The following is a 26002-nucleotide window of genomic DNA, read 5'->3' on the forward strand; positions in this document are numbered from 1 at the left end:
GAGAACTTAGCATCCCTATCCAAGTCATGAGCTCTAGCTTTCCACTCTTACTGGCCCAATCTTTTCCACTGTCCTAATTCTTCTTGCTCTTCCTACCTCCGCATGATAACTGCCATCACCAGCCACCAAGATGCCCTGATAAAAACCTTTCTTCCCGATTATGCTTCTAGTCCCTTCAACTGATAAATAAGAGAAAATTTTATGAATAAATCAGACTAAAACAGTCTAATTTTCACATTCTTTAGGCATATCTGTAATCTATAAATGCAACTTTAAACTAATTCCAACATTTTGCAGATTCAGCAAGCAAAACGACACTCAAAATGAGTAATTTTTTATAATTACTCATAATTTGTGTGTGTCTATATGTGTTTCCGTATTTCTGTATAACTATACATTTGTATATGGATATAGATACAGTTTTTATACCGACGAACAGCGATTGCTTTTGGCTGCCTTAATCTTCAATCTGGAGAATGCTTGTTTGGGTACACTCAGCCATCAGCAAAAAATCCTATATTACTGATACTATTTCCCATGTGAGCAAGCAAGCACAAATGAAAAAGCTATAAGTTGAAATTGCTATGTAATAACATTCAGTGACATCACTTACTTGCCAATAGTACCTAAGCTGACTTAACCATTGAAAGTCAGAGTCATCACTAACTTTCTTATTAACGAGTGATGCGAGGACATCCCTGGCATGAACATCCAGCACCACCAGGGCTCCCAGAGTAACACGATTCTGTTTGGACAGTTTGCCACGAACCAAGGTAACAATATCATCAATTTGTCTGTTACATTTTTCCAAGTATTGCTCAAGAGCCTGAAAGAAAATGAGATACAATTACTCAATAGGATTAGAATCCTTTTGAACAAAAACACTTTGAACTAGCATGTATAATATATAGAATGTTTCCCACATTTTTATCATGATTGTTTATATGGCATAATTTAAAAGCAATCAATTTTTCTTACCACAAAGGTATTAGGTGAACAAGCACAATTAGCCAAGTACTGTGGACACTTGTGGATTTTGTCTACCCAACATTCTTTCTTTTCTTATCTTTCCTCCTCTATGCTCTATGGTTCTTTTCATTAGTCTGCCAATCTGAAACTCTTCCAGACCTTTATCCCTACCGTGGAATGAAACCTGCCAGAGACTAGTAGAAACGAAAGATAGATAATGAAAGAGTACTTGCAGCGGCAAGAAAGCCCTGAGGTCCTGACCCTACTGCTCCTCCCTGGACTGCACGAGTCCTTCTTGTACTCTTGTGTAGCATTAGAGAGTAGTGTATGTGCCAGTTAAAATGTAAAGATCCTAATAAACATAACATCTTACATTTTAGCTTATAATGAACTGATGTCAATCCTAAGGGTGAAGCTTGCTTTGGGGTCTCTTTTCTGGTAGGCAAATGTAATTAGTAAATTTAAAAAAAAAGATTAATGATAATCCAATCAAATAAGTAAAAACTGTGCTTAAGGGAAGTGTTGATTCACTACAACAAGCTGATGCAGTCACTTTCTCCACTACAATAATGTTTAATAAACATTATGCACCATTGAGTTTATCTCACTCCTTTAGGGCCAGGTAAGTGGCAGCAATGAATCTCAAAGTGAAGATTTCCAAAAACGAGAAAAAGTTTAAAGAGTTCGGAATGAAAAATTGTTTCTTTTAGGGATACTTTTATCATTCCTTGACATATTTTATCATTTTTTATTTTAAGGAAGTAATTTTTTCAAAAGTTTGGTGCTTGAACACTTTATCTTTTATGACTTACATGATTGTTATTAATTTGCTTTGAAAGTAGTGAAAACACTTACATTCCACCTGTTTAAATAACCATAAGTGTTTAAATTCTTGAAGCCAATTAGAGAATTTAAGTGTATTGAGTATAAAAATTAGTAAGAACAGTTTTGATCTTAAGAACAGAAGCTACTCCAGGTGGTGTATACTTGCTTACTCATCAGTAAATGTCAGGATCTCTGAAAGCCTTATCAGTTCTCACATTCTATAGTTCAACACAAGACATTAAAAAATTTTAATGTTTGGACCTGAAAGTACAAATTATATGTTCTTATTACTATTTATATTAGCAGTATGTATTTTTATATACTAAAAAAATTTTAAGAATTAAAATTTAGCCTCAAACTGTGGTAATCTAAGTTCTTTAGGAACTATTCTATATGAATCAATAAGAATACAGATTAACTAGAATGAAAAATAGTTTATTACTTGTAAATCATCCTATACAATGAGCTAATAAATCTGAACCACTATCATATTCAGCCAAAATAAACCCTATCTGGAATCAGATATTTTTTATTATATGTGGATCCTTCAACATATACAAATATACAGTGACTCAAAATCACATCAACACTTGCAATATCCCAAACTCTGTGACAGCCATGATTCTTTCATTCATTTTATTGCCCCTGTAATGCTTCATACGGACAAGTTCCACAATCCACATCCATTGAGTAAATAAATAGAAACATAGATCGCAAGGTGAACAGGTCCTCTGGGAACATGAGAGTATAACATAGTGCTATTTATTATAGCATCAAGTCCGTACAATGTGGGATGTTTGCAGAGAATGAAAGCCTCCAGTCTTTCATGAGGCTGCCAAGAGTCTCCAGCTGCTCAATCAAAGTCATCATTTTCAAATGTGAACTACACATTAATTAAGGGGAAAAATTACCAACACACAGAATACCAAAACATATGCTACCCTCCATGACAGAACCACAGGCAGTGACTGAAGGGCATACAAAAACAGGGTAATCACAAACAAATGAAAAAGAAAATAATTAATTTTTAAGGGCACATATCAAGTTTAATTTCATACCATAAAACAGCTATGAAAGCACCATAAAATGCAATGGAAGAAAGCACTCAGGCAAGGAACAGTAGCAACAGACTGACTTCTAAAGCATGTTAAGCTACTGCTTCAGAGGACCTTAAGTTCATGAAGCTGAATCACCTCCGAGGCACAGGGTCTCCCATTTGGCTTTCTCTATGAATGGCTCTTATCTGTCCCATATGATGTGAGTGGAAGAATAATGAATAGACCAACAGATGTGTAAACAAATAGCTCATCTCAGCATCAGCATATACTGTTGTAAACCAAAAAACTGTTATCTCTGTGTAATGTAAGACTTACAGACAGAGAAGATTTGAGCAGAGGACACATTGAAAAGGTAGTGACCTAAATTACCTGTCCCTTGAGATTCAAATTATGCTTGGGAGTTACATAGATGCGTGAAAGGATTATAGTTAACACTTGAATGCTTTACCTCAACTTTCTCTGTCCCAGCCTTTTTGGAGTAAGACTAGAAAAAAAGTTTTATTCTGGTTTGATAAACACTATATTTAAACTAAAAAAAAAAATAAAACATACCTACAAATCTGACTGATTTGTTCACATATGCTTTTTTGTTCCCTTCAAGCTATTTACCTCTGGTGGTGAGTAAAGCTGGTGGTATGAGGGGCCGGGAAGCAAGGAGGGACATCCAGGAGGCTATGAATTAATTACTAGTATGAATTTAGTAATTAATAGTATTACTAAATTCACATACCCAATACATTAGAATATTTAAAATTAAGCATCATTCAAAATATTAATAATTATTTATCAAAAGCAATACATTAAAAAATAAAGATAAAAATAGTTGAATTTAAAGTCTGATACCTTGTCTTCATAGGGTAGTTTTACTCAAGGCATAATAGAGAATTATCCTTTCTGAGCTTAAAAGTTTCATAGTCCTATTTTCACTTTATTTTTAAAGGTACAAATATGTACATGATAACAAGACTGAGACTCAAGTACCCTTGACTTTTGGGGTTCACTGTCTTTATTTATAATAACTATTGAAAAAATGCTGACAACCCCGGGGGTATAAAAGCTTACCTCTTGCCCCTCTGAAATAGCTCTTTGTACTTCTATTGTCCAAAAGATTTGGGATACACAGAGAACTGTCTGTCCAGGCCAATCCCTTACCCAGTTAATTCGTTCACATTGTACATAGGCAAAAATTGCATCTTTAATTACCTAGTTGAAAAAAAAAATACAAAAGATGAATAGTTTCACATTTGAATATGCTATACAATGAAGGGCTACAAGCCAACAGACTAACTCATACTGCTCAGCTTCTTAAATCTCAGCAGTTATGAAGAATCCAAGCCTATGACTAAATTTAAGTTAATTCATATACCTGTGCACAAAATAAATATATTACATAGCATTTTATTTTTCTGATACATGATCAATTTGTGTGAAACACGTTATATCAAGTATTTATTTGACCAGTTATAGTAAAAAATATCCCAGATACATTTGGATTGAAGAGGCACAAGCAATTTTATTACAAAAGGCAAATTCAAATACTTCCAAAATGAGATCCATCAAATTAATAAAGATTAATTTTTTTGAACTCGAACAGATCCCCACTCAGCCATGTGCATATGTGTACTTGTGCTCTCCGGTTAACCACATAATTCCTCTCCAGGTCCTCCTGTGCTTGCTGATCTCATTCTCTCTCAGTCCCACAGTTTGATGCCCTCAGCAATGATAACAGGAACTAATGTATTTTTCATTCACGTTGAGTTAAGAGCTGTAAAATCAGGAAGTCTATTTCACGTACTTTGCTACATATGTTTTCAATGGACTGATATATCCAGTTTTTCTCCCAGACATCAGTGGGCAACATTTTCATCTGTTGTATGTGTCAATCAAAAATAGTAAAATCCTCTGTGAGGTAATACCAACTTTAATGCTTAAATTTCAGGGGGAAAAAAGTCAAAATTGGACATTTTTAAGAAACATATAAGACAGGGCTAAACTTTCTAGATTTCTAAGTCTAGCTAGTATGTCTATGGAGTTGAACAGAGGTGTTGGTTATTGATAATAGGGAAAAGTTTAAAGGCCAAGGAAGCCACAGAGAGGGCAGGTGAAAACGAGCAACCAAGAGATGGGAGGAACATAGGAAAGAAGGCAGAGCAGAGATATGCCGAGGATGGAATAAATATTGTTGTAGAGAGTACTGTGGAGAGAACAGGAGGAAGCATTAAAATCTGAATCACAAACTACTATACAGGTGGATGAGGAGAAATATAACATAAAGGTCTATGATACTGTATGTAGAATATATTACTATATGTATGCCATATATACATACATATATATATGCACATGTGCATATATATAAATTATATATATTTTAGGGATAGCATGCTACATTAAACTCACCATAATCTGGAATGATAAAGGGGCAATGGTGCCAAGAATATGGCTTTTTTATTATTTAAATGACATAAAAATTCACTTAATTTAGGCATGCAGTAGTCTTTTAAGTAGTAAATACATATAGCACAATGGAAGTAACATACATATTTCCTATTCCTGTTTATATTGCATTTGCCTGTTTACACAGGAACATTTGGGGAAGATATTTCCTATACAATTCTTTGCCACCCCTATATTAATGTTCTGAAATGGCAACCGAAATATTTTCTTTAAGCACTTTAACAATCAAAATTAAAAGAATAGTTGAAATAGTATTAGATATGTCTAAAATAATGAGTTTTTCACTGTACACTTAAATTAACCAATCATATAACTCAATTCAATGCTACTAAGTAGTGGTCAAAGTGGAATTTATTTACATTGCTAACAGCTACAAAACCGGAAATGTCCTTTGCCAATACTTATCAAGGCTTATGAAAGTTCATTCTCTTTGGCCCAGTGGTCCTCCACAAGAGAAGTTATCATAAGCAAATAAATAATTCCATTAAAAAAACAGTTATAGGCCCTGGCCAGTTGGCTCAGCGGTAGAGCGTCAGCCTGGCGTGCAGGAGTCCCGGGTTCGATTCCCGGCCAGGGCACACAGGAGAAGCGCCCATCTGCTTCTCCACCCCTCCCCCTCTCCTTCTTCTCTGTCTCTCTCTTCCCCTCCCGCAGCGAGGCTCCACTGGAGCAAAGATGGCCCGGGCGCTGGGGATGGCTCTATGGCCTCTGCCTCAGGTGCTAGAATGGCTCTGGATGCAACAGAGCGATGCCCCAGAGGGGCAGAACATCACCCCCTGGTGGGCATGCCGGGTGGATCCCGGTCGGGCGCATGCGGGAGTCTGTCTGACTGCCTCCCCATTTCCAGCTTCAGAAAAATGAAAAACAAAAAACAGTTATATGTGTAAGGATATTCATTATAATTTAATTCATAATAGAGAGAAATGGGAAACTGCCCAAAAGATTTTATATCTATTGGAAAAATATTATATAGGCAGATATTAAAACCATATTTTAGAAGAGAAAGAAGCATTAAGACTTGTAATATTCATTAGACATCTAGTTTCTAATTATTTTTTTCAATAATGTGTGAGAGAACCTAAAAAATTAATGAAAGCTGTTGCTGATTCAGACATAATGCCAAATTTCCTTTGCATTCTTGCCTTCATGTTCCCTTCTCAACCATGGTTTTAATTCTTCATAAGGAACTTGAATGTTAAGTCTACATTCTAGTAAAAATTGAGTATAAGAGTTCAATTAATATCTATTTGTTGCCATGACTTGAAATTCTCCACTAATAAAATAATTGGGTAATGTTTTATGAGGCGATATGAAAAATATGAAGTTAGCAGTAATTATAGGACATATTTATGATCTTCTAACATTTTGGCACATATTTTGTATATAAACAGAACAAGGATTTACTACAAAAAAATACATGTCAAGGAGATTGATGAGAAACTGTAGCGAGGACTTCTAAGACAAGACTAAAGATAGAAAGTGTAAACCGGCCCTGGCCGGTTGGCTCAGTGGTAGAGCGTCGGCCTGGCGGGTGGGAGTCCGGGTTCGATTCCCGGCCAGGGCACACAGGAGAAGCACCCATCTGCTTCTCCACCCCTCCCCCTCTCCTTCCCCACTGTCTCTCTCTTCCCCTCCCGCAGCCAAGGCTCCATTGGAGCAAAGTTTGCCTGGGCACTGAGGATGGCTCTGTGGCCTCTGCCTCAGGCGCTAGAATGGCTCTGGTTGCAGCAGAGCGGTGCCCCAGATGGGCAGAGCATCGTCCCCTGGTGGGCATGCTGGGTGGATCCTGGTCGGGCGCATGCGGGAGTCTGTCTGACTGCCTCCCCGTTTCCAGCTTCAGAAAAATACAAAAAAAAAAAAGTGTAAACCAAAGTGTGTCTAATTCATGATAAAAAGCACTAGCATGTGGGGCAAGAAATAAGACAGATTCATGACTAAAACCTAAGTTTTCTCTAGTATGGATGATATTTTGTCCCACTTTTCAAGTGAGTCACTACAAAATCATTATTGTAGACCATATTTTTGTCTTTAAGCTGTTATAATTAAATTGGTAATTCACAACTCAATTTCTGTCTAAATAACAATATATTTATCAACGATATGCTAATATTCTAACATCTTTACTAGAAATAACAATAAATTCAGCCATTTACCTTGTGGATGGATTTAATCATAATTCTCTCTAACTCAACCAACCACTTTTCCACTTGACCTCTAGCTTTGGCTGTTGAAATGGTCTCTGTGAGTCCCACGACCTCTCCTTCACTGCTCTTCATATGAGTAATGTCTAAAGTTTCTGTAAATTCTACCTTTGCAATTCCTTCAAAACATTTCTTCAAGTGAGGCTGTACCCTGTCAGGAAAAAAAAATTAAATGTTTTAAGAGAATTAACCAAATTAAAGCAATTCCTTAAATATCAGTGTTCTTTGTGCAACAATCCTCATTCAAAATTCATAAATGTGCTTTATGTGTTAGGCCCCTGCTAGATGGTGCTGGAGATAAATTGCTGAAGAAAAAGAAAAAGACACAATCCCTGCTGGTATGGATTATACAGTCCAGCTGGAGGTCATCATTAATTCAATAATCACAAAAAGATCTGTAAAATTACAATGATAGTAACAGTTACAGAGGAAACATCCACGAGGCTTTGTTTCCAACACATGAATTGAAATATTTAGAAGTAACATAAGGAGTAAATAAATCTTGACTAACAGATACTACACTAATCTGAAAACTTCAAATGCACACAAGTAGCCATTTTAACTGGGATCTTCAAAGACTGTAAAATAGCAACTAGGTTTAGTGCTTTAAATACTCTACATTTTACTAAATAACTGCTTTGAAGTTACCCAACTTTAAGTCTTTCATTGTCATATAGTTAGAACTGACTAAATCCCTCACTTCTGGCACATTATCAACAACCAATTGAATGCATCTTTCAAATGAGCAATAAAGCAGAGTATAAAACTCAGATGGAAATCTGAACCGAAACTGACATTTTTGCCTGAATTATTTGTCTCATATTTTGAAGACACAAGACACAAAATTAATTTTTTTAAACAAATATCTATTCACTATTCATTATATACTACATAGTCTTCTAAGGCAGTGGTTCTCAACCTTTCTAATGCCGTGACCCCGCAATACAGTTCCTCATGTTGCAGTGACCCCAAGCCAAAAAATAATTTTGGTGGCTACTTCATAACTGTAATTTTGCTACAGTTATGATTCGGAATGTAAATACCTGATATGCATTATGCATTTTCCGATGGCTTTAGGCAACCCCGCTGGGGTCACGACCCACAGGTTGAGAACCGCTGTTCTAAGGAATTGGGGCTCAGCATTGGAGGGAAAAGCAGTCCACAATCTCTGTCATCATGGCCCTTACATTCTGCTATAGGTAACCAAACAGCAAACAAAAGTATGCCGAAGAAAAATGAGGCCAAAGAGGGAGTCCAGGAAAGGTGTCTAGGCTAGGCAGTGCTGGATGGGGTTGCATTTTAAATAGAGTGGTCAGAAAAGGCCTGCGGAGTGGCAGGTGTTTGAGCAAGTTTCCACAAACACCTAAAGGAGGTGAGAGAAGTAGTATGGATATTTGAGTAAGGAGCATCCTAGGCAAAGAGAACAGTACACTGAAGGAGGAGGCTACCCCTTTTATGGGGGAAATTGCAAGGCCTGTAGCAGAGTGAGCAAGAAGAAAACTACTGGGAGATGAACAGGAAGGATAATGGGGAATCACCTGCATAGTCGGAAGTACTAATTTTTATTCTGAATGTGATATAGAAAGGTGATGTGTTCTGAAAATATCTGTATGGGAAGATGTGATAAAATAAGAAATCCACTCCAAGATTCATCATATTTAGAAAAATATCATTCAATGATATTATTTATGTTTTAAGTAATTATATTAAGTTGATTAGTGGTAATATTCATAATAGGTTTTTAACATAAACATAATTATTTATGTATTTATGTTCAACCTTATTCTAAAAATTAAATTTAAGCAGATAAATTTAGTCTTTGCTATATATGTAGATTACTTACTTAGTAGGATCTTTAGTCTCAGATAGTATCTCAAGAAGTTCATCATTAGACAAGAAAAAGAATCTGGGGAAAAAGAGACGTTTCTTTTCCAAATATTCATTGAGCCCTTTAAGAATAAGTTCCAAAAGTTCATTCGATTTTTTCAGCCTTTCCAGTATTTTCTCAATAGTTACAACTGTTAGAACATGTTTATCCTAAAAATAAAAGGGGGGAAAAACAATTCAAAAACACTATATAATAACTTTTTATTTATATTATATTTGGGATTACGTGTCTTTAATCAAACAAAGTGTATACAAAATATAAAGTAAATATTTATTTTTAAAAAGTAGTCTTGCATAGTCAATGCCTCTTTAATTATGTAAGCATATGTTGACTTGATCCTCAGTGATGCTCACAACTTCTCATTCTAAGTTGGAAAGTGTGAGAGAGAGAAAGGAGCAAGAGGGGGTCAGAGCCAGAAGGGAAAGGGAGAAGAATAGGGTAAAAGTAATATGAGATATGTTTGCTTTTTACTCTTTGAGGAAAAGTACTCTAATAAGCTAAGTTATCATTATAATTATTATTTTGAATATTATCAATATTATTTTGAATATTAACAATAATAATGAAAAAATTGTTTTATAATTGTAAATAAAAAAAGTAAGGGTTTGCAGGTAGAGAGCAAAGAGTTTTAGAAAAAGATCTTACAGTGCAAAGAACTATATTTGGAACTGCATTATATGCTACTTGCTGAGGGACTTAAGTTCAAGTGTATTCTTGAACTCTCTGGAATTTCTGAACGTCTGTCGCATGAAATGTTACTGTGAGTTGTTTGATCTAAAGTTATTCAAACATAATCAAGTTTTTTTAAAAAATCATTGGGGTGACATTGGTTAATAAAATTATATTGGTTTCAGGTGTGAAGTTCTATAATATATCATTTGTCTACTGTATTGTGCATTCACCTCCCAAAGTTAAGTCTCATTCCATAATCATTTATCCCTTCTTTGTACTCTTCTATCTCCACCCACTTCCCTTACTCTCTAGTAATTATCATACTGTTGTCATATCTATGAGGTTTTTTTTATTGTTTTGTGTTTTTGCTTATTCTTACACTATTTTCACCCAGCCTCCCAACCACCCCCTCCTCTAACAGCTGTCAGTCTGTTTTCTATAACTGTGAGTCTGTTTCTATTTTGTTTGTTTATTTTGCTCATTAGTTTCCACATATAACTAAAACCATATGGTACTTATCTTTCTGCTGACTGGCTTATTTCACCTAGCATAATACTCTCTCCAGGTCCACCCATGCTGTTGAAAAGCAACATTTCCTTCTTTTTTATGGCCAAGTAGTATTCCATTATGTATATGTACCACAGCTTTTTTATCCACTCATCTACTGATGGGCACTTGGGCTGCTCTTTTTTTTCTTGATGAGTCTGGTTGAATGTTTGTCAGACTTGATTATCTTTACAATGAACCAGCTCTTGATTTCATTAATCTTTTGTGTGTTTTTTTAGACTCTATTTCATTTATTTCTGGTCTGATCTTTATTTTTTCCTTTCTTCTACTCACTTTGAGTTTGTTGGTTGTTCTTTTAATAGCCCCTTGAAGTTTAAAGTTAGACTGTTTATTTGAGAATTTTCTTGTTTTTTGAGGTAGGCCTGTAATGCTATGAATTGCCTTCTTATGACAGTTTTGCTGTCTCTCATAGATTTGGGGTTGTGTTCTCATTTTCATTTGTTTCAAAGTATCTTCTGATTTCTTTCTTGATCTCATTGTTAACCCACTCATTGTTTAATAACATGTTATTTAGCCTCTATGTCTGTGTTTATCAGTTTTTTCTTGTGATTTTTAGTTTTATATCATTATGATCAGAGAAGATGCTTGATATGATTCCAATCTTCTTAAATTTATTGAGACTTGTTTTATGTCCTAATGTGGTCTATCCTAGAAAATGTTCCATGTACACTTGAAAAGAATGTATATTTTGCAGCTTTGGGGTGAAATACTCTGAAGGTATCAATTAAGTTAATCTGATCGAATGTGTCATTTAAGGTTGCTATTTCCTTGTTGATTTTCTGTCTGGAAGCTCTATCTACTATTGTCAATGTGGTGTTCATATACCCTACTATGATTGTATTGCTGTTGATCTCTTCCTTTATGTCCATCAAGATTTGCTTTACTTACTTAGGTGCTCCTATGTTGAATACATAAAGGTTTATAAGAGTTATATCCTCTTGTTGGATTGCTTCTTTTATCACTATGTAATATTCGTTGTCTTTTACTATATATAGCTTTTGTTTTGATGTCTACTTTATAGATATAAGTATTGATACCCCAGCTTTATTTCCTTTCCATTTTCATGAGATATCTTTTTTCCATCCCTTTACTTTTATTCTGTGTGTATCTTTTGTTCTGAAGTGGGTCTCTTGTAGACAGTATATATATGGGTCTTGTTTTCTTAGCCATTTAGGTATGCTATGTTTTTTAATGAGAGCATGTAAACCATTTACATTTAAAGTGATTATTGATAGGTCCATATTTATTGCCATCTTATTTTTTCTTTTTTTTCCCTTTATTATTAATTTTAATGGGGTGACACTGATTAATTAGGGTTCATAGATTCAGAGAAAACATCTCCAGGTTATTTTGACATTTGATTATGTTGTATACCCATCATATCTTATTTTTTTTAAAACTAATCTCCTCCTCCTTCTCTTCCTCTTCTTATTCCTCCCCCTCCTCCTCTCCCTTAGCTTTTTCTTGTCTGGTAAGTTCTTTATTTCTCCTTTAATACAAATAATAGCATTTCTGGGTAAAGCAGTCTTGGTTGTAGATCCTTGCTTTTAATCACTGTGAATATTTGATGCTGATCCCTTCTGGCCTGAAACGTTTCTGTTAAGAAATCAACTTACAGTCTTATGGGATCTCCCTTGTAAACAACTAACTGCTTTTCTCTTGCTGCTTCTAAGATTCTCTCTTTGTCTTTAACCTTTGCCATTTTAATTATGATGTGTTTTGTTGTGGGTCTCTTTGGGTTCATCTTATTGGGGACTCTCTGGGATTCCTGGCCTTGTATGTCATTTTTATTCACCAGGTTAAGGAAGTTTTCAGTTATTATTTCCTCAAAATAGGTTCTCTCTCTCTTCTCTTTCTGCTACCTATATTATGTGGATGTCCTTATGGCTCATGTCCCAAAATCCCTTAAACTGTCTTCATTTAATTTTCTTTTTACTGCTCTGATTGGGTGTTTTCTTCTACCAGGTCTTCCAAGTAGTTGATTCAATTCCCTGTTTCATCTAACTTACTGTTTATTACTTCTAATGTATTCTTCATTTCAGATATTATAGTCTTCATTTATGATTAGTTCTTTTTTATTGTTTTTATGTTCTTCTTAATACTTTTAGCTCTTTGTTGAAGCTCTCACTAAGTTCCTGCAGCATCCATATAACCATGTTTTATAACCTATATCTGGTAAATTGTTTGCCTCCATTTCATTTAGCTCTTTTTTCTGAGATTTCTCCTGTTCTTTCATTTGGGGCATGTTTCTTTGTCTCCCTATTTTGGCTGCCTCTTTGTGTTTGTTTCTATGTATTAGGTAAATCTACTATGACTCTCTGTCTTGGTAGGGTAGCCTTATATAGCAGGTGCCCTGTGTGACCCAGTAGCACAAAGTATCCTTGATGACTTGTGCTGTGTGTTCCAGAAATGTCCCTTATGTGGGTTATGTGGGCCTTTCTGTTATAATTTAATCTTAACTGCTCTTGGCCCATTCATGCATGGAGTCAATCCCTAGGCTGGTTGACTATGAAAATCAATCCCCACCATAGTATATATATGAGCTGCAGTGGAGGTGCTGGATACATGAAGCAAAATTGACCTCAGCAGAGTCTGGCCCCTGCTGTGATCTCCTTTTGAAATATGATACTTTTGAGCTAATTGGATTGTTCTGATGTTCTTTGAAGCTGACCACTGGGTGTGTTGAATCTGGGGCCTCTTGCAGAGGAACTCTGGTGCAGGCCAATGTCAGTCACTGTTTATGACTGGCCCTTGGCAATGTATGGAATTACAAGAGAACATAGTTTGTGGCTGCCTCTGCTGGGCCTGGGTGTGCGTGGGAAGGACCAAGTTGTGCACCAAGGCCAGTTTTTACCAGCACTGGGCCCAGGGGCAGATCAGCAAAAGTGTTTGTTCATTAATGATTCAAACACAATTAAATTTTGTTTTGTTTTTTAAATTTTCTTTCATGCTGTAGGATTCAAAATAAGAAATATCAGCCCTGGATGGATAGTTCAGTTGATTAGAGTGTTGTCTAAATATGCCTAAATTGTGGGTTCAATCCACAGTCAGGGCACATACAAGAATCAACCAATGAGTGCCTAAGTGGGACAACAAATGGATGTTTCTCTCTTCCTAAAATCAATAAATAGAATTAGAAATTATTGCACAAAGCTAATCTTAAGAACTAGTATTTTTAAAAAGCAAATACTTTGTTGATTTCTTAAAATACCATATAAGTAACGACTAGGTTTATTAAAGTCTTTAGAAATACATATTAAAATACAATCTGTATATAGTTGAAATAAAATTGTGTTTACGTTTTCTTTTTCTTTTAACACATGATTGATGTTTTTCATATCAAGACTTGGTCTTATAACTCTAAACTCAGTGTTCACCACTGACACTGATGACAAAGTGCTATTTACTAAATAAGCAAGCTGTTAAAGAGAGGTGCTAAAATACACTAGGCATTAAATTGCCAGGCCAAATAATAAACCTCATGAGAACACAACAGTGCATTTATTAATATAAGTAATTTGGCATTTTAGAAAATTTATGTGAAATTAGATCAAGAAAATATTGTTAAAAATTAAACACAGAATTTTAAAATTAAATTATTAAACTTATTTCTGATACTCAGTCAAACTAAAAGAAGAACCAAAAATATCAGTTTTAAAATGTTTCATATAAAAATTTTATTTTGAAAACCAAATGAAAGGTGATGAAGGACAATTTGACTTTGGGTGATGGGTATACAACATAATCAAATATCAAAATGATTTGGAGATGTTTTCTCTAAATCTATGTATGCTAGTTGACCAATGTCACCCCATTAAAATTGTCTAAATAATATTTAAAATTTTTTTATTCTATTTGAAGAGTGTCTGAAGTATATTTTTGTTAATATATTTTAAATGTGGCTGAAAAAGAAAGATATAACTTTTTTCTTTGTTTCGAATTACAATTATGTATCTTGGAAACACAGCAATTTAATCAAAGAACAAAATAATTGTCATTAATACCTTTTTTCTCAATAAAAGAGGTTCATCTGAGCCTGGCCAGTTGGCTCAATGGTAGAGCATCAGCCAAGTGTGTAGATGTCCCAGGAGAAGTGACCATCTGCTTCTCCACCCCTATCCCTTCTCTCTTTCTCTCTCTCTCTCTCTCTCTCTCTCTCTCTCTTACTCTCTACAGCCATGGCTCAATTGGTTCGAGCAAGTTGGCCTCGGGCACTGAGGATGGCTCCATGGTCTCTCCCTCAGGCACTAAAAAAATGTTTCCATTGCTGAGCAAAAGAGCAATGGCCCCAGATGGGCAAAGGATCACCCCCTAGTGGGCTTGCCAGGTGGACTCTGGTCAGAGCACATGCCAGTCTGTCTCTGCCTCCCTTCTTTCACTTACTAAAATTAAAAAAAAATTTAATTTTAAAAGAAGGTTCATCTGAAATATGAAACATATGATTAAATTATCTTTAAAGAGATACAATTTCAAAAAGGTATTTTATTATATTTCCTAACAGTTTGTTTCAAATAAACATTTTTAAAAACACACAGAAAGAAGCATGACAGAGACTCAGGTCATAATTTAAATGTTCAATTCATTCAATAAGGGATTGAATGGTATTCTTGTACTCTTAAATCCAAAAACCAAAATGCTGTTCTTACAGTGCCACCTTCTGGAAGAATGTGCCTTTCTATCCTGGGAAGGGAAAAAAAAAGGCTGAATGGTTGCTTGTAAATGTGAAATTTTTCTTTCACAAATTAATAATATTTGTTTTATTCTTAGCCAAAGAATGTATAGCAAAATTGCTATTTTGGATCTGATATTTGAAATCAAATAAAATTCAGTTATCTAAAACAACAGTTCATATTTCTTTCCCTAGCTATTATAGTTCCAAAAGAAATACCTCTGGAGACAATTAGCATTCAAGTAAATTTTTTAATTGAATTCCTGAAATCAAAACTATTTAGCTAGATTAGCATAATAACTCTGAGCCATGTATTTTAAATACACATAAGCAATAATCTATGCACCTTTGTATATGGACATACAATATATATATTTCATATATATATGAAAGTAATTAACTCATGACTGAAAACTAAGCTTCCTGTGAGAAGGTAAAAATAATAAAGACCACATCAGGACAGCTAACATATATTAAACAGGGAACAGCAAGATAGCGATGGAGTAGGAGGACATACCAACTTTCACCTCCCAGAACCAAAGTCGATTACAACTTAATTTTAAGAACCATCATCTGGAAAAATCAACTTTGGACTAAACTAAGAGGACTCTTTAACCAATGAACACTGAAGAAGCCACACTGAGACTGGTAGGAAAAGCAGAAACGCAGAGGGCTGCCCAGCTCCCCAGAGTGAATGGCAGCCGGGAGAGACTCACGTGGCAGGAAGAGAGTTTAGTGGAGAGGGGAGGGTCCTGAGCCCCAGGAACAAAGCCCCAGCCTGCAGCCCCAGAATCTAGAAGAGGTGTAAGGACAGTGTTTAGCTGGAACAAGTCTGGATACTATTTGTGAGAAAGAGACAGTTTTCTCAGACCCAGGATTCTTCTTAAAGGGACTGTGCAGAAAACCTCTCTCACAACCACTCACCCAGGGCTCCAGGAGACAGGAGAGAGGAGAGGACCGGAGCAGTGGGAAGAGAATGTAATCTAGGAGGTACAGGGAGAAATATTTTGAGGGACAGCCACCCTAACCCCTGGGCTGAGTCACTCCCCAAATCTGAAATGAGTATTTCCCCTAGAAACAGCAATACCAGCAAAGGGAAGCAGGACACCAGCCAAACAAGCTCTCCCCTGGTACTCAGAGCAGAGTTGCTTAGAAGGAGGGAGCTTTCGGGATTACAGTGCTGAGTGTTAGGATCTGAGCGACAGTGCCCCCACCCACACGGCTGAGGGCTCACCCAAGGGCGAGCGGCAGTGGGACACAGAAATGCGGTTCCCTTGGCAAGGGCAGAAACTGGCCGGACACGACTCAGGCCCAGGTGTGAACTCAGTCTTGCCCAGAGGGGGCGCAGGAGAAACATGGAAAAAGTCAGGCCCAGCTGCGGGCCACCTGCAACCCTGGCTGAGCAAGGGCGCCCGGGCACACAGCCTCACCCAGCCTGCGGAACCAAGGCTTACAGCAGGATGCACCAGCTAGCTCCTCCGGCAGGGTTGGGGCAAAAGCCCAGAAGAGGCGGAGACCAGCGACTGAGTGGGGATGTGCAGCCCTGCCCGGCCAGCAGAGCCAAGGCTTGCAGGTTCCTCTGGTGGGAGCGGGGTGAAAACCCGGAAACAAGTGGAGACCCGCAGCTGAGCAAAGGTGCGAGGATGGGGCAAAGGCCGAGGCCACCGAGGCTTGTAGCCCCAGGCACATGATCACAGTTCCTCCCGTGGAGGAGAGGCCGAAACCGCAGCGACAGCCCCAGTGGGCTGGCATTGGCAACGCCCATACCCCAATGCTCTAGGCAGCAGCAGCAGAGGGGGAGGCGGGCCTACAGACAGACTACACCTAGGGCTCACAGAGGCCACATCCATTGGACTCCAGTGGCCATACCCTTCTTATACACAGACAAAATGGGAAGGCAGAGAAATGCAACCCAAATGAACCAAGAGAAATTCCCAGAAAAAAACCTGAATGAGTGAGATATAACCAAATTACTGGGTGCAGAGTTTAAAATAACGATTGTTAGGAAGCTCAAAGATCTTAGAACAACAATAGATGGTCATTATGAACACCTAAATAAAGAGATAGCAAATATAAAAAAGAACATTGAAATAATAAAAAAAGAGTCAGAAATGACAAATACATTATCTGAAATGAAGAACACAATGAAAGGAATTAAAAGCAGAATGGATGAAGCTGAGGATCAAATCAGTGAGTTAGAGGACAAGATAAATGAAGGCACAGAAGCAGAGCAGTAAAAAGAAAAGAGACTCAAAAAGTCTAAGGAAACTCTTAAGAGAGCTCTGTGACAACATGAAGAGAAATAACATCCGTATCATAGGAGTTTCTGAAGAAGAAGAGAAAGAACAAGGGATAGAGACTTTGTTCAACCATATCAGAGCTGAAAATTCCCTAAATTAATGCAGGAAAATGTCTCACAAGTTCAAGACGCACAGAGAACTCCATTAAAGAGAAACCCAAAAAAATCTACACCAAGACACATAATAATTAAAATACCAAAGCTAAGTGATAAAGAGAAAATATTAAAAGCTGCTAGAGAAAAAAGGTTATCACTTACAAAGGAGCCCCCATAAGGATGACATCTGACTTTTCAACAGAAACAGTTGAGGCCAGAAGGGAATGGCAAGAAATATTCAAAGTAATGCAGAACAAGAACCTACAACCAAGACTACTTTATCCAGCAAGGCTATCATTTAAAATTGAAGGAGAAATAAAAAGCTTCCCAGACAAAAAAAACACAAAAAACAAAAACTCAAGGAATTCACTATAACCAAACCAATGCTACAAGAAATAGTAAGGGGCATGGTGTAAACAGATCAAAGCAGAAAAAGAATATAGCAAAAGAGGAATACAGCTTTAAAGAATAAAATGGCAATAAACAACTACATATCAATAATAACCTTAAATGTAAATGGATTAAGTGATCCAATCAAAAGACATAGGGTAGCTGCATGGATAAGAAAACAGGATCCATACATATGCTGTCTACAAGAGACACACCTTAAAACAAAAGATGCATATAGACTGAAGGTAAAAGAATGGAATAAAATATTTCATGCAAATGGAAATGGAAAAAAAGCTGAGGTAGAAATACTTATATTAGACAAAATGGACTTTAAAACAAAGACTATAGTAAGAGATAAAGAAGGTCACTACATAATGATAAAGGGAGCAATCCAACAGGAAAATATAATCAGACTTTGATGGATATAAAGGGCGAGATCAACAGCAATAGTAGGGGATTTCAATACCTCACTAACATCACTAGATTGATCCTCAAGAAAGAAAATTAACAAAGAATCAGCAGACTTAAAGGACACACTAGATCAACTCAATTTAATAGACATCTTCAGAATCTTTCACCCTAAAGCAGCAAAATGTACATTCTTTTCAAGTGCTCACGGTACATTCTCTAGGATAGACCACATGTTAGGGCACAAAAGCGGTCTCAATAAATTTAAGAAGATTGAAATCATATCAAGCATTTTCTCTGATCACAATGGCATGAAACTAGGAATCAACCACAACAGAAAAACTGAAAAATACTCAAACATTTGGAAACTAAATAGCATGTTATTAAATAACGAATGGGTTAACAATGAGATCAAAGAAGAAATTAAAATATTCCTAGAAATGAATGATAATGAGCATACATTAACTCAAAATTTATGGGACACAGCAAAAGCAGTCCTGAGAGGGAAGTTCATAGCATTACAGGCATAACTTAAGAAGCTAGAAAAAGCTCAAATAAACAACTTGAACCTGCATCTGAAGGAACTAGAAAAAGAACAGCAAGTAAAGCCCAGAGGTAGTAGAAGGAAGGAAATAATAAAGATCAGAGCGGAAATAAATGACATAGAGGCTAAAGAAACAATACAGAGGATCAATGAAACCAGAAACTGGTTCTTTGAAAAGGTAAACAAGATCGATGAAAAAATCTCCCTTGATAAATATTTGTTGCATGAGGATCCATCTCAATTTAATCATTCATTCACTCATGCAACAAATATATATTTATCAAGGGCCTGCTTCATGCAAGCACTGTTCTTAGTACTTGGACCACAACAGTGAACAAAACAGACTAAGGTCCCAGCCTCTATGAGGAGACAGACAATAAATAATAAACATAATATTTCCTAAATCATATAGTAAGTTAGAAGGTCATGGATGGTACAAATAAGAAAAAAGAAGATTAGGAGTACCAGGAAAGGCAAAGGCAGATTTCAGTTTTAAGTAGCATATTCCAATGTAAGACTCTTTATAAAGATAATATTTAAGAAAAGACTTCAAGGAAGTAAAGATATTAATTAGCTCTGCAGATATTTGCAGAGATAACATTTTAGGAAAAGGCTCCAGTAAGTACAAAGGCCCTAAGACAGAGTGTGTTTGGTATGAGTCCTTAAAAACACACAAAAAAGAAGCCAGTGTGGCTAGAATAGAGTAAGGTAGCCAGGTGGAAAGTTGTAAGGACAGAGAGGTAAAGGGAAGGGTGAGCAGATCAAGAACCTCCTGTTTGATGAAACTACTGATACAGGTCCCCATACAGAAGCATTTCTCCCCTGGACACTAAGATATTTTAACTCAAATAAATGAAAAGTTGGCCTGGCCTGTGGTGGTGCAGTGGATAAAGCGTCAACCTAGAACACTGAGGTTGCCGGTTCGAGACCCTGGGCTTGCCTGGCCAAGGCACATATGGGAGTTGATGCTTCCTGCTCCTTCTGTCTCTCTCTCTCCTCTCTAAAATGAATAAATAAAACTTATAAAAAAATGAAAAGTTGAAAAACAAAATTATGAGTGGCTTATTGGGTGAACTGGTAACAGGTGTCATTTTTATTTTCACTCCTGAGTTCCTAGGCTCATGTACACTGCCTATGGAATAAGTCATATATTTGGATCTGGTTGAGAACATATACTATGTATCCTCTAGGACTGCACCCTAAACTTACAAACTATTGTCTTCTCATTGGTACAGCACTGAGTCTTCAACATGAGACATTCCACATTTTATAAGGTCAATGCTCACATTAAGACCTGTAAATCTCATGAATGTCAGTCAATTGCCTCATTTCCCTTGTAATGTGAGTTCCTTAGCAGAAGCAATGTTGTGTGGAAACTGTGACAATAAGTCATTCAGTAAGTCAATGAATGACAGTGTTGACAGAAGCTTGGGGATGAAAAATGAAAACTCCATCTGGTACAGACAAATCACTGTCCCCTTCTATGCTGAAAGAGTTCCAAAGCATTTAATTCTTTCTAAATGGTTGCCTGGTCCCTTTGGGTGGTACCGCATCAGAAGCATTAATATGTTAGTTTCTGCTGTTGGCAGCCTGGGTACTTGGCAGTGTTGTAAGGGGTAGCCCATGATGACAAGTTTTTCCATAATTTCCATCTCTGCCATCATGACTTCTTTGTTTATAGCTACAGTGATCATATATCCAAGTCTAATGAAGAGAGTTCTGGTTTATGCTCACTTAAAGAGCTTACTTATTGCTTTAACTCTCAAAAGTTCCCCAATTAGGACAATATTATTATTCATTATTCTTTTCATATTATCAATATGATTTTTCATAGCTCACTGTGCATGCACTGGCATATGCTGGGTGACATTCACAGAATAGATCAACTGGTCAACTATATAATTAAGTGCCTCCCTTTGCAGTGCTGTCTTTTATTAAATATTTACATAGAGCACAAATATATTCATACTTGAGTCTATTCTGTGATTCCCTTATAGCTCTTCCCCAGACCTCTTTGTTACCAAACTTTTAATCTTGTTTCTTCTAAGTCCTTGATCATGCAGCCAAACTGTCTGTTACTGACCATGACCAATGCAATCCACACTTCTGACCATCTCCTTTTCTGAGCCAGATTAAAAAATAATAATAATAGCCTGACCAGGCGGTGGCGCAGTGGATAGAGCGTTGGACTGGGATGCGGAAGACCCAGGTTTGAGACCCCAAGGTCGCCAGCTTGAGCACAGGCTCAACTGGTTTGAGAAAAAAAAAAAAAAAAAAAGCTCACCAGCTTGAGCCCAAGGTCACTGGCTCAAGCAAGGAGTTACTCGGTCTGCTGAAGGCCCGCAGTCAAGGCACATATGAGAAAGCAATCAATGAACAACTAAGGTGTTGCAATGCACAACGAAAAAAACTAATGATTGATGCTTCTCATCTCTCCGTTCCTGTCTGTCTGTCCCTATCTATCCCTCTCTCTGACTCTCTCTGTCTCTGTAAAGAAAAAAAAATAGTAATAATAATAATAATAATAATAATATATTCACTGAATGTATGGTCAGTAGAAGGATCACCTGCTACTGCCCTTTAGGCCACCCCTAACTGGAACTATCATTGCCACTTCTGTATGGTGCAAGGATATTTTGTAGAAACATATATAAACTAATCTCTGATTTATTTAAATCACATCCAGGATTTCCTGGCATTACAACTTCATTTAAGTAAACCATAATAGAAACCAGCTTTTGGTCAAAAAAGCAAATCAACAAAACCATTCTTATCTCCTCGACTAGTTAACCTTTATAATTTTATTAATTAATGTCACCCCAATAAATTCAATTCAAAAAAAGAAAAAAGATGGTAAGTTCTCCTGTACAGTATTTGTGTGTTAATTAATTGATTGCATTTTGCATGTGTATGTGGGACTCTTTATTTATCTTTGCAACTCTTCTTTTTTCTAGGTCCTTACAGAGAAAGTTGTTGATTGAGTGACTGGCATGCTGACATGTTTCCAACACAGCGCCTGTCTGTCAGGGCTGGTGCAGCCTGTCACAAAGGGTCATAGAATAGGCGGGGCAGTGAGCGCTCAGTGCAAGGTCTTCCCATCGGAGCACACAGTGAGAACACAACTGGACCAAATGTCATTAAATAGTGCAAATTCAATTTGGACCTCAAGAAGTAATCAGGACAAGATCTGTATTTTGCTTTTGGTATTCCTTGTTCCTGTGAGTTTAAAATAATATCTGAAAATGGAATTTGTATGGGGAAAAAACAATAGCTTTTATGAATTGTTTAAAAAAACAAAAATGATATCATTTCAACCAAATATTCACATTCTCAGAGATTTTTACCTACTTGTTGGACACTTTTCATTATATCTCTCCATGTCTTATCCACAGTTGTAAATCGTCTGCCTTCCTCGGGCATTTGAGACAGAATGTCTGGAGAACTGAAAATTGGTTCCAAGTACAGCCACGTGGCTTGGACCTTGAGCCACTCATCCAGAATCTCCTGCAGCAGCAAGAGCTTGCCCTCCCATTCTCTGAGAAGCAAAACACAGACGCTCTTATCAACAGCAGACCACGCCATGTTCCAGATGACTAAACTCAAACCATGACTGGACTGTTAATCTTGTATGAAATGTTGTTATTCTACTTTCCATTCATTTGTCTTCATTCAAGATAAATCTCTAGATTTGTTCCACAAAATTTGTTTTAAAATAATAGCATCAACACTGGTGCTTATATAGATACATGTTAAGATACACTTATCTACAAATGGGCTAGTTTCTGTATATGTCATAACAATAAGCCTTTCAGCAGTCCAATTCCATGGCTAGAGGGTACAAATTGAGAAGTGAGATTTTGGAGACAGTACTGGTATTCTCAGTGAAGGGCATTCTGAACTCCCTAGGAAAGGTAATTCTATCCAAGATTCATTTCTTTTAACATTTTCTTTTTATAAAATATTTGGGCCCATCAAGGCTTTATTTTCAGAATAAAATATTTCAATTCATAACATGTAACTAGTATTTTTAAAAAGTCTATATAATCCTAAGTACTTTTGTGTTGACATTCATGAGAAGAAAGCACTTTAGAATTTATAAAAGGTTATCAGTTCATTTCTAAATATGGAGAACAAAAATAGTAACCTGATTTCTTCCAGAATAAATATTATTATTATTATTATACCATAAACTAACAGTTTTACAATCACATTTCTAAAGTCTCGCTGTGTATTTGCTCTGTCTTCACAGATATACCAATGGAGAGACTAAGGCACATGGAAGTAAGTACCATATTCAAGTTCACCAAGCTAGTAAGCGACAGAGCCAGATTTGGACCCAGGCAGCTATAACCATTGTGCTAGAAAACTGTTTTGTTAATGGCAACAGAACTTAGAAATCAGACAGCTTTATGTGTACGGTAACACATTCCACATCAGCTTTAAGTGGTGGTCTGTAATTTTAGATTGTTAAAACCAGGAAATATAAATAGGAGTTTAAAAATCACCAGGCATTTTCAAGTGGCTCTCTAACACTTTCCTTTCAATGGTTATCAATGAATATGTTTAACTTCTTTTCAGAAGGAAGAAATGAATGCCTCTGCTTTCCTCTGGTGCTGTTCCTTCTTTCTCCATCTAACCCATGACTGATGCAGAAAAATTTCCCACTGGCTAATGATCCCATGCACAGTCCTTAAAAATAGACTCTATGTAGACTACTTTCAGAGTGTTTCAAAATTTAGTGTTGATGAGCACGCTGGAGGAAGCCAGATAGGAGGCAGAGAGTATGCTCAGTTTAGGATAACATATCCATAACCTAAGGCCAAAACTACCAAGTAGTTAGCTTTACTTGTCAAGCAAATTAATATTAAAGATGGTAGTCTGATTTGGATTTACTCTCTTTTTGAGGTAACATATAAACTTCTTCTGACAAATTATAAAAATTGAAAATATTGACAGAGGGGATAAGAGATTAATGTAATCGGCTGGGTCAGTCAAATGCCTATTATACCAGATTAAACTCACAGTTTTATTCTTTTGTACTGATTTAGTAATCCTTCATGCATATGAGTGGAAATTATAGTAGACTTTTAGGGATTATTTACAATAAACTAATTAGTATATTTGAAAAATGATATTAATTTCAGTTTTATAGTTTATGGGTTCCATAAACTATGTTCACAGACATGAAATTATTTTTGAGAGTCAAGTATGTAAGATCAGATTGTAGGCAATAAAAATGGATTTCTGGAGGCTTATTGTCCACTACCTTTGTTATGAATGTAGAAGACAGCCTAAAAGATTAATTCTCTCCCAAAAGCAATAAAGGTTATCATTCCTTACAATGAACTATTTAAAGTATTAAGTATGAAATGCAGAATCAATTTCAAAAACAACTCTACATTACATACAAGTCATGATTTTGTTAACAAAACAAGCGTTGATTTTGGTAACATAGTATAAACATTGTCATATAAATATCACTTTACCTCATTTGTTTTTCATAAGGCTTAATGAAAGGAGATCCTCGCATTGTTTGTGTCTTGATGATGTGGTCATCCAACAACATCTGAATTTCATCAACTGATGACAAAATAAATGTCCCAGATTCTCTATAAGAGAGAATGACAAATTCCATTGTGTCCCACTCAGCGATCATCTTCTCTAAGGCCTTTTCGAGAGAATATTCTTTGCTAGCTGCTTCACTAATACCTTCAAATTTCTCTAAATATGGTTCCAGGTGCATGTCTAAGAAAGGGGAGACAGAGGAGTCAGCTGCCGGCTGCAGAGGGTAACCAACAATGTTGGACATGGCCTCCCAGTGCCTGGGGCGCAAACCAGGATTACAGATCACTTGAATGAGAGGAATGTGCTGCTTGAACTCTTCTATCTTTCCTCTTACTTTTTTTGTCATTTCTAATGCATTTGGAGAATCATGAAAGGTCTTCTCCAGCTTGTAGAGTCCTCTCCAGTAATTTCCAACATCTGTTTCTACTTGGTCTGGATTCACCTTGTGATACGGTCCTTCTGTCCATCCTTTATATTTACTGTTAAATTCGACAGCGGTTTCATAGAGACGAAGATAGGGGTTCAAAGCATCTTGGATTTTTTTGCGTTGAGGATATATTGATGGTAACCAACCAAATGCCTCCTCTTCTGCATTAAACTGCTCAATCTGAAAGAACAGGTATTAAATTTATTAATCTGAAAGTGAATGATATTCTAAACTGTTTTAAAAAATATTTATATCAAATGTGACCCCAAAAACCTCACTAAGCCCTAAGGTTAAACTTTATTAGACCTGCCTGACCTGTGGTGGCGCAGTGGATAAAGAGTCAACCTGGAAATGCTGAGGTCGCCAGTTCGAAACCCTGGGCTTGCCTGGTCAAGGCACATATGGGAGTTGATGCTTCCAGCTCCTCCCCCCCTTCTCTCTCTCTGTCTCTCCCTCTCCTCTATAAAATGAATAAATAAATTAAAAAAAAAAAGAATAATGTTTAAACTTTATTAGACCTAATCTAGAAAAACTGAGGAGTCTCTTTTTCCTCTTTCTTTTTTATTACACTTTCCTGAAAGCAATGGCTGGTTCTTAGCATAGTAAAATAAAGTTACATTTATAAAGAAGCCTTTGCCCATCCAAATATACTGAGGATATAGCTTCATTCGTTAATTAACAGGAACCTTAAGTATTTTTAACATACACAGTACATGTTAGGTACTATAGAAAAAACTGTAAAAGTATTATATTACAAAGTATCAACTCCAAGGAGTTAGTAATTCAACCGAGGAGATAGGACATAAGTACTTGAAAGTTAAATAGCGATTATTCAATAACAATATAAGCAATAGAAGAGCCATCTTAGAGCAACAGCTGCTTCATATTGAAATGAACAGTATAGACAAAAACTGCTATCACTCTGAGATGAAAGAACATGCTAAAATAATTTGGTCACAGGTGCTTC

The 26002-nt window shown here is 36.4% G+C and overlaps 1 protein-coding gene across 1 annotated transcript in view; it reads right to left on the reverse strand.

Annotated features, from left to right (window-relative positions):
* DNAH7 (dynein axonemal heavy chain 7) overlaps window positions 1-26002 on the reverse strand; it is a 256542-nt gene that overhangs the window by 177820 nt on the left and 52720 nt on the right. Inside the window, exons 18-23 of the mRNA XM_066345867.1 lie at window positions 24530-25215; window positions 22392-22578; window positions 9354-9547; window positions 7463-7661; window positions 3915-4055; window positions 614-826 (exon numbers count right to left, since the gene is read on the reverse strand). Of these exons, the coding sequence (XP_066201964.1) occupies window positions 614-826; window positions 3915-4055; window positions 7463-7661; window positions 9354-9547; window positions 22392-22578; window positions 24530-25215 (1620 nt within the window). The remainder of the gene's footprint in view (window positions 1-613; window positions 827-3914; window positions 4056-7462; window positions 7662-9353; window positions 9548-22391; window positions 22579-24529; window positions 25216-26002) is intronic.

The sequence above is a fragment of the Saccopteryx leptura genome, chromosome 7 (assembly GCF_036850995.1).
Source record: "Saccopteryx leptura isolate mSacLep1 chromosome 7, mSacLep1_pri_phased_curated, whole genome shotgun sequence".
Lineage (NCBI taxonomy): Eukaryota > Metazoa > Chordata > Mammalia > Chiroptera > Emballonuridae > Saccopteryx > Saccopteryx leptura.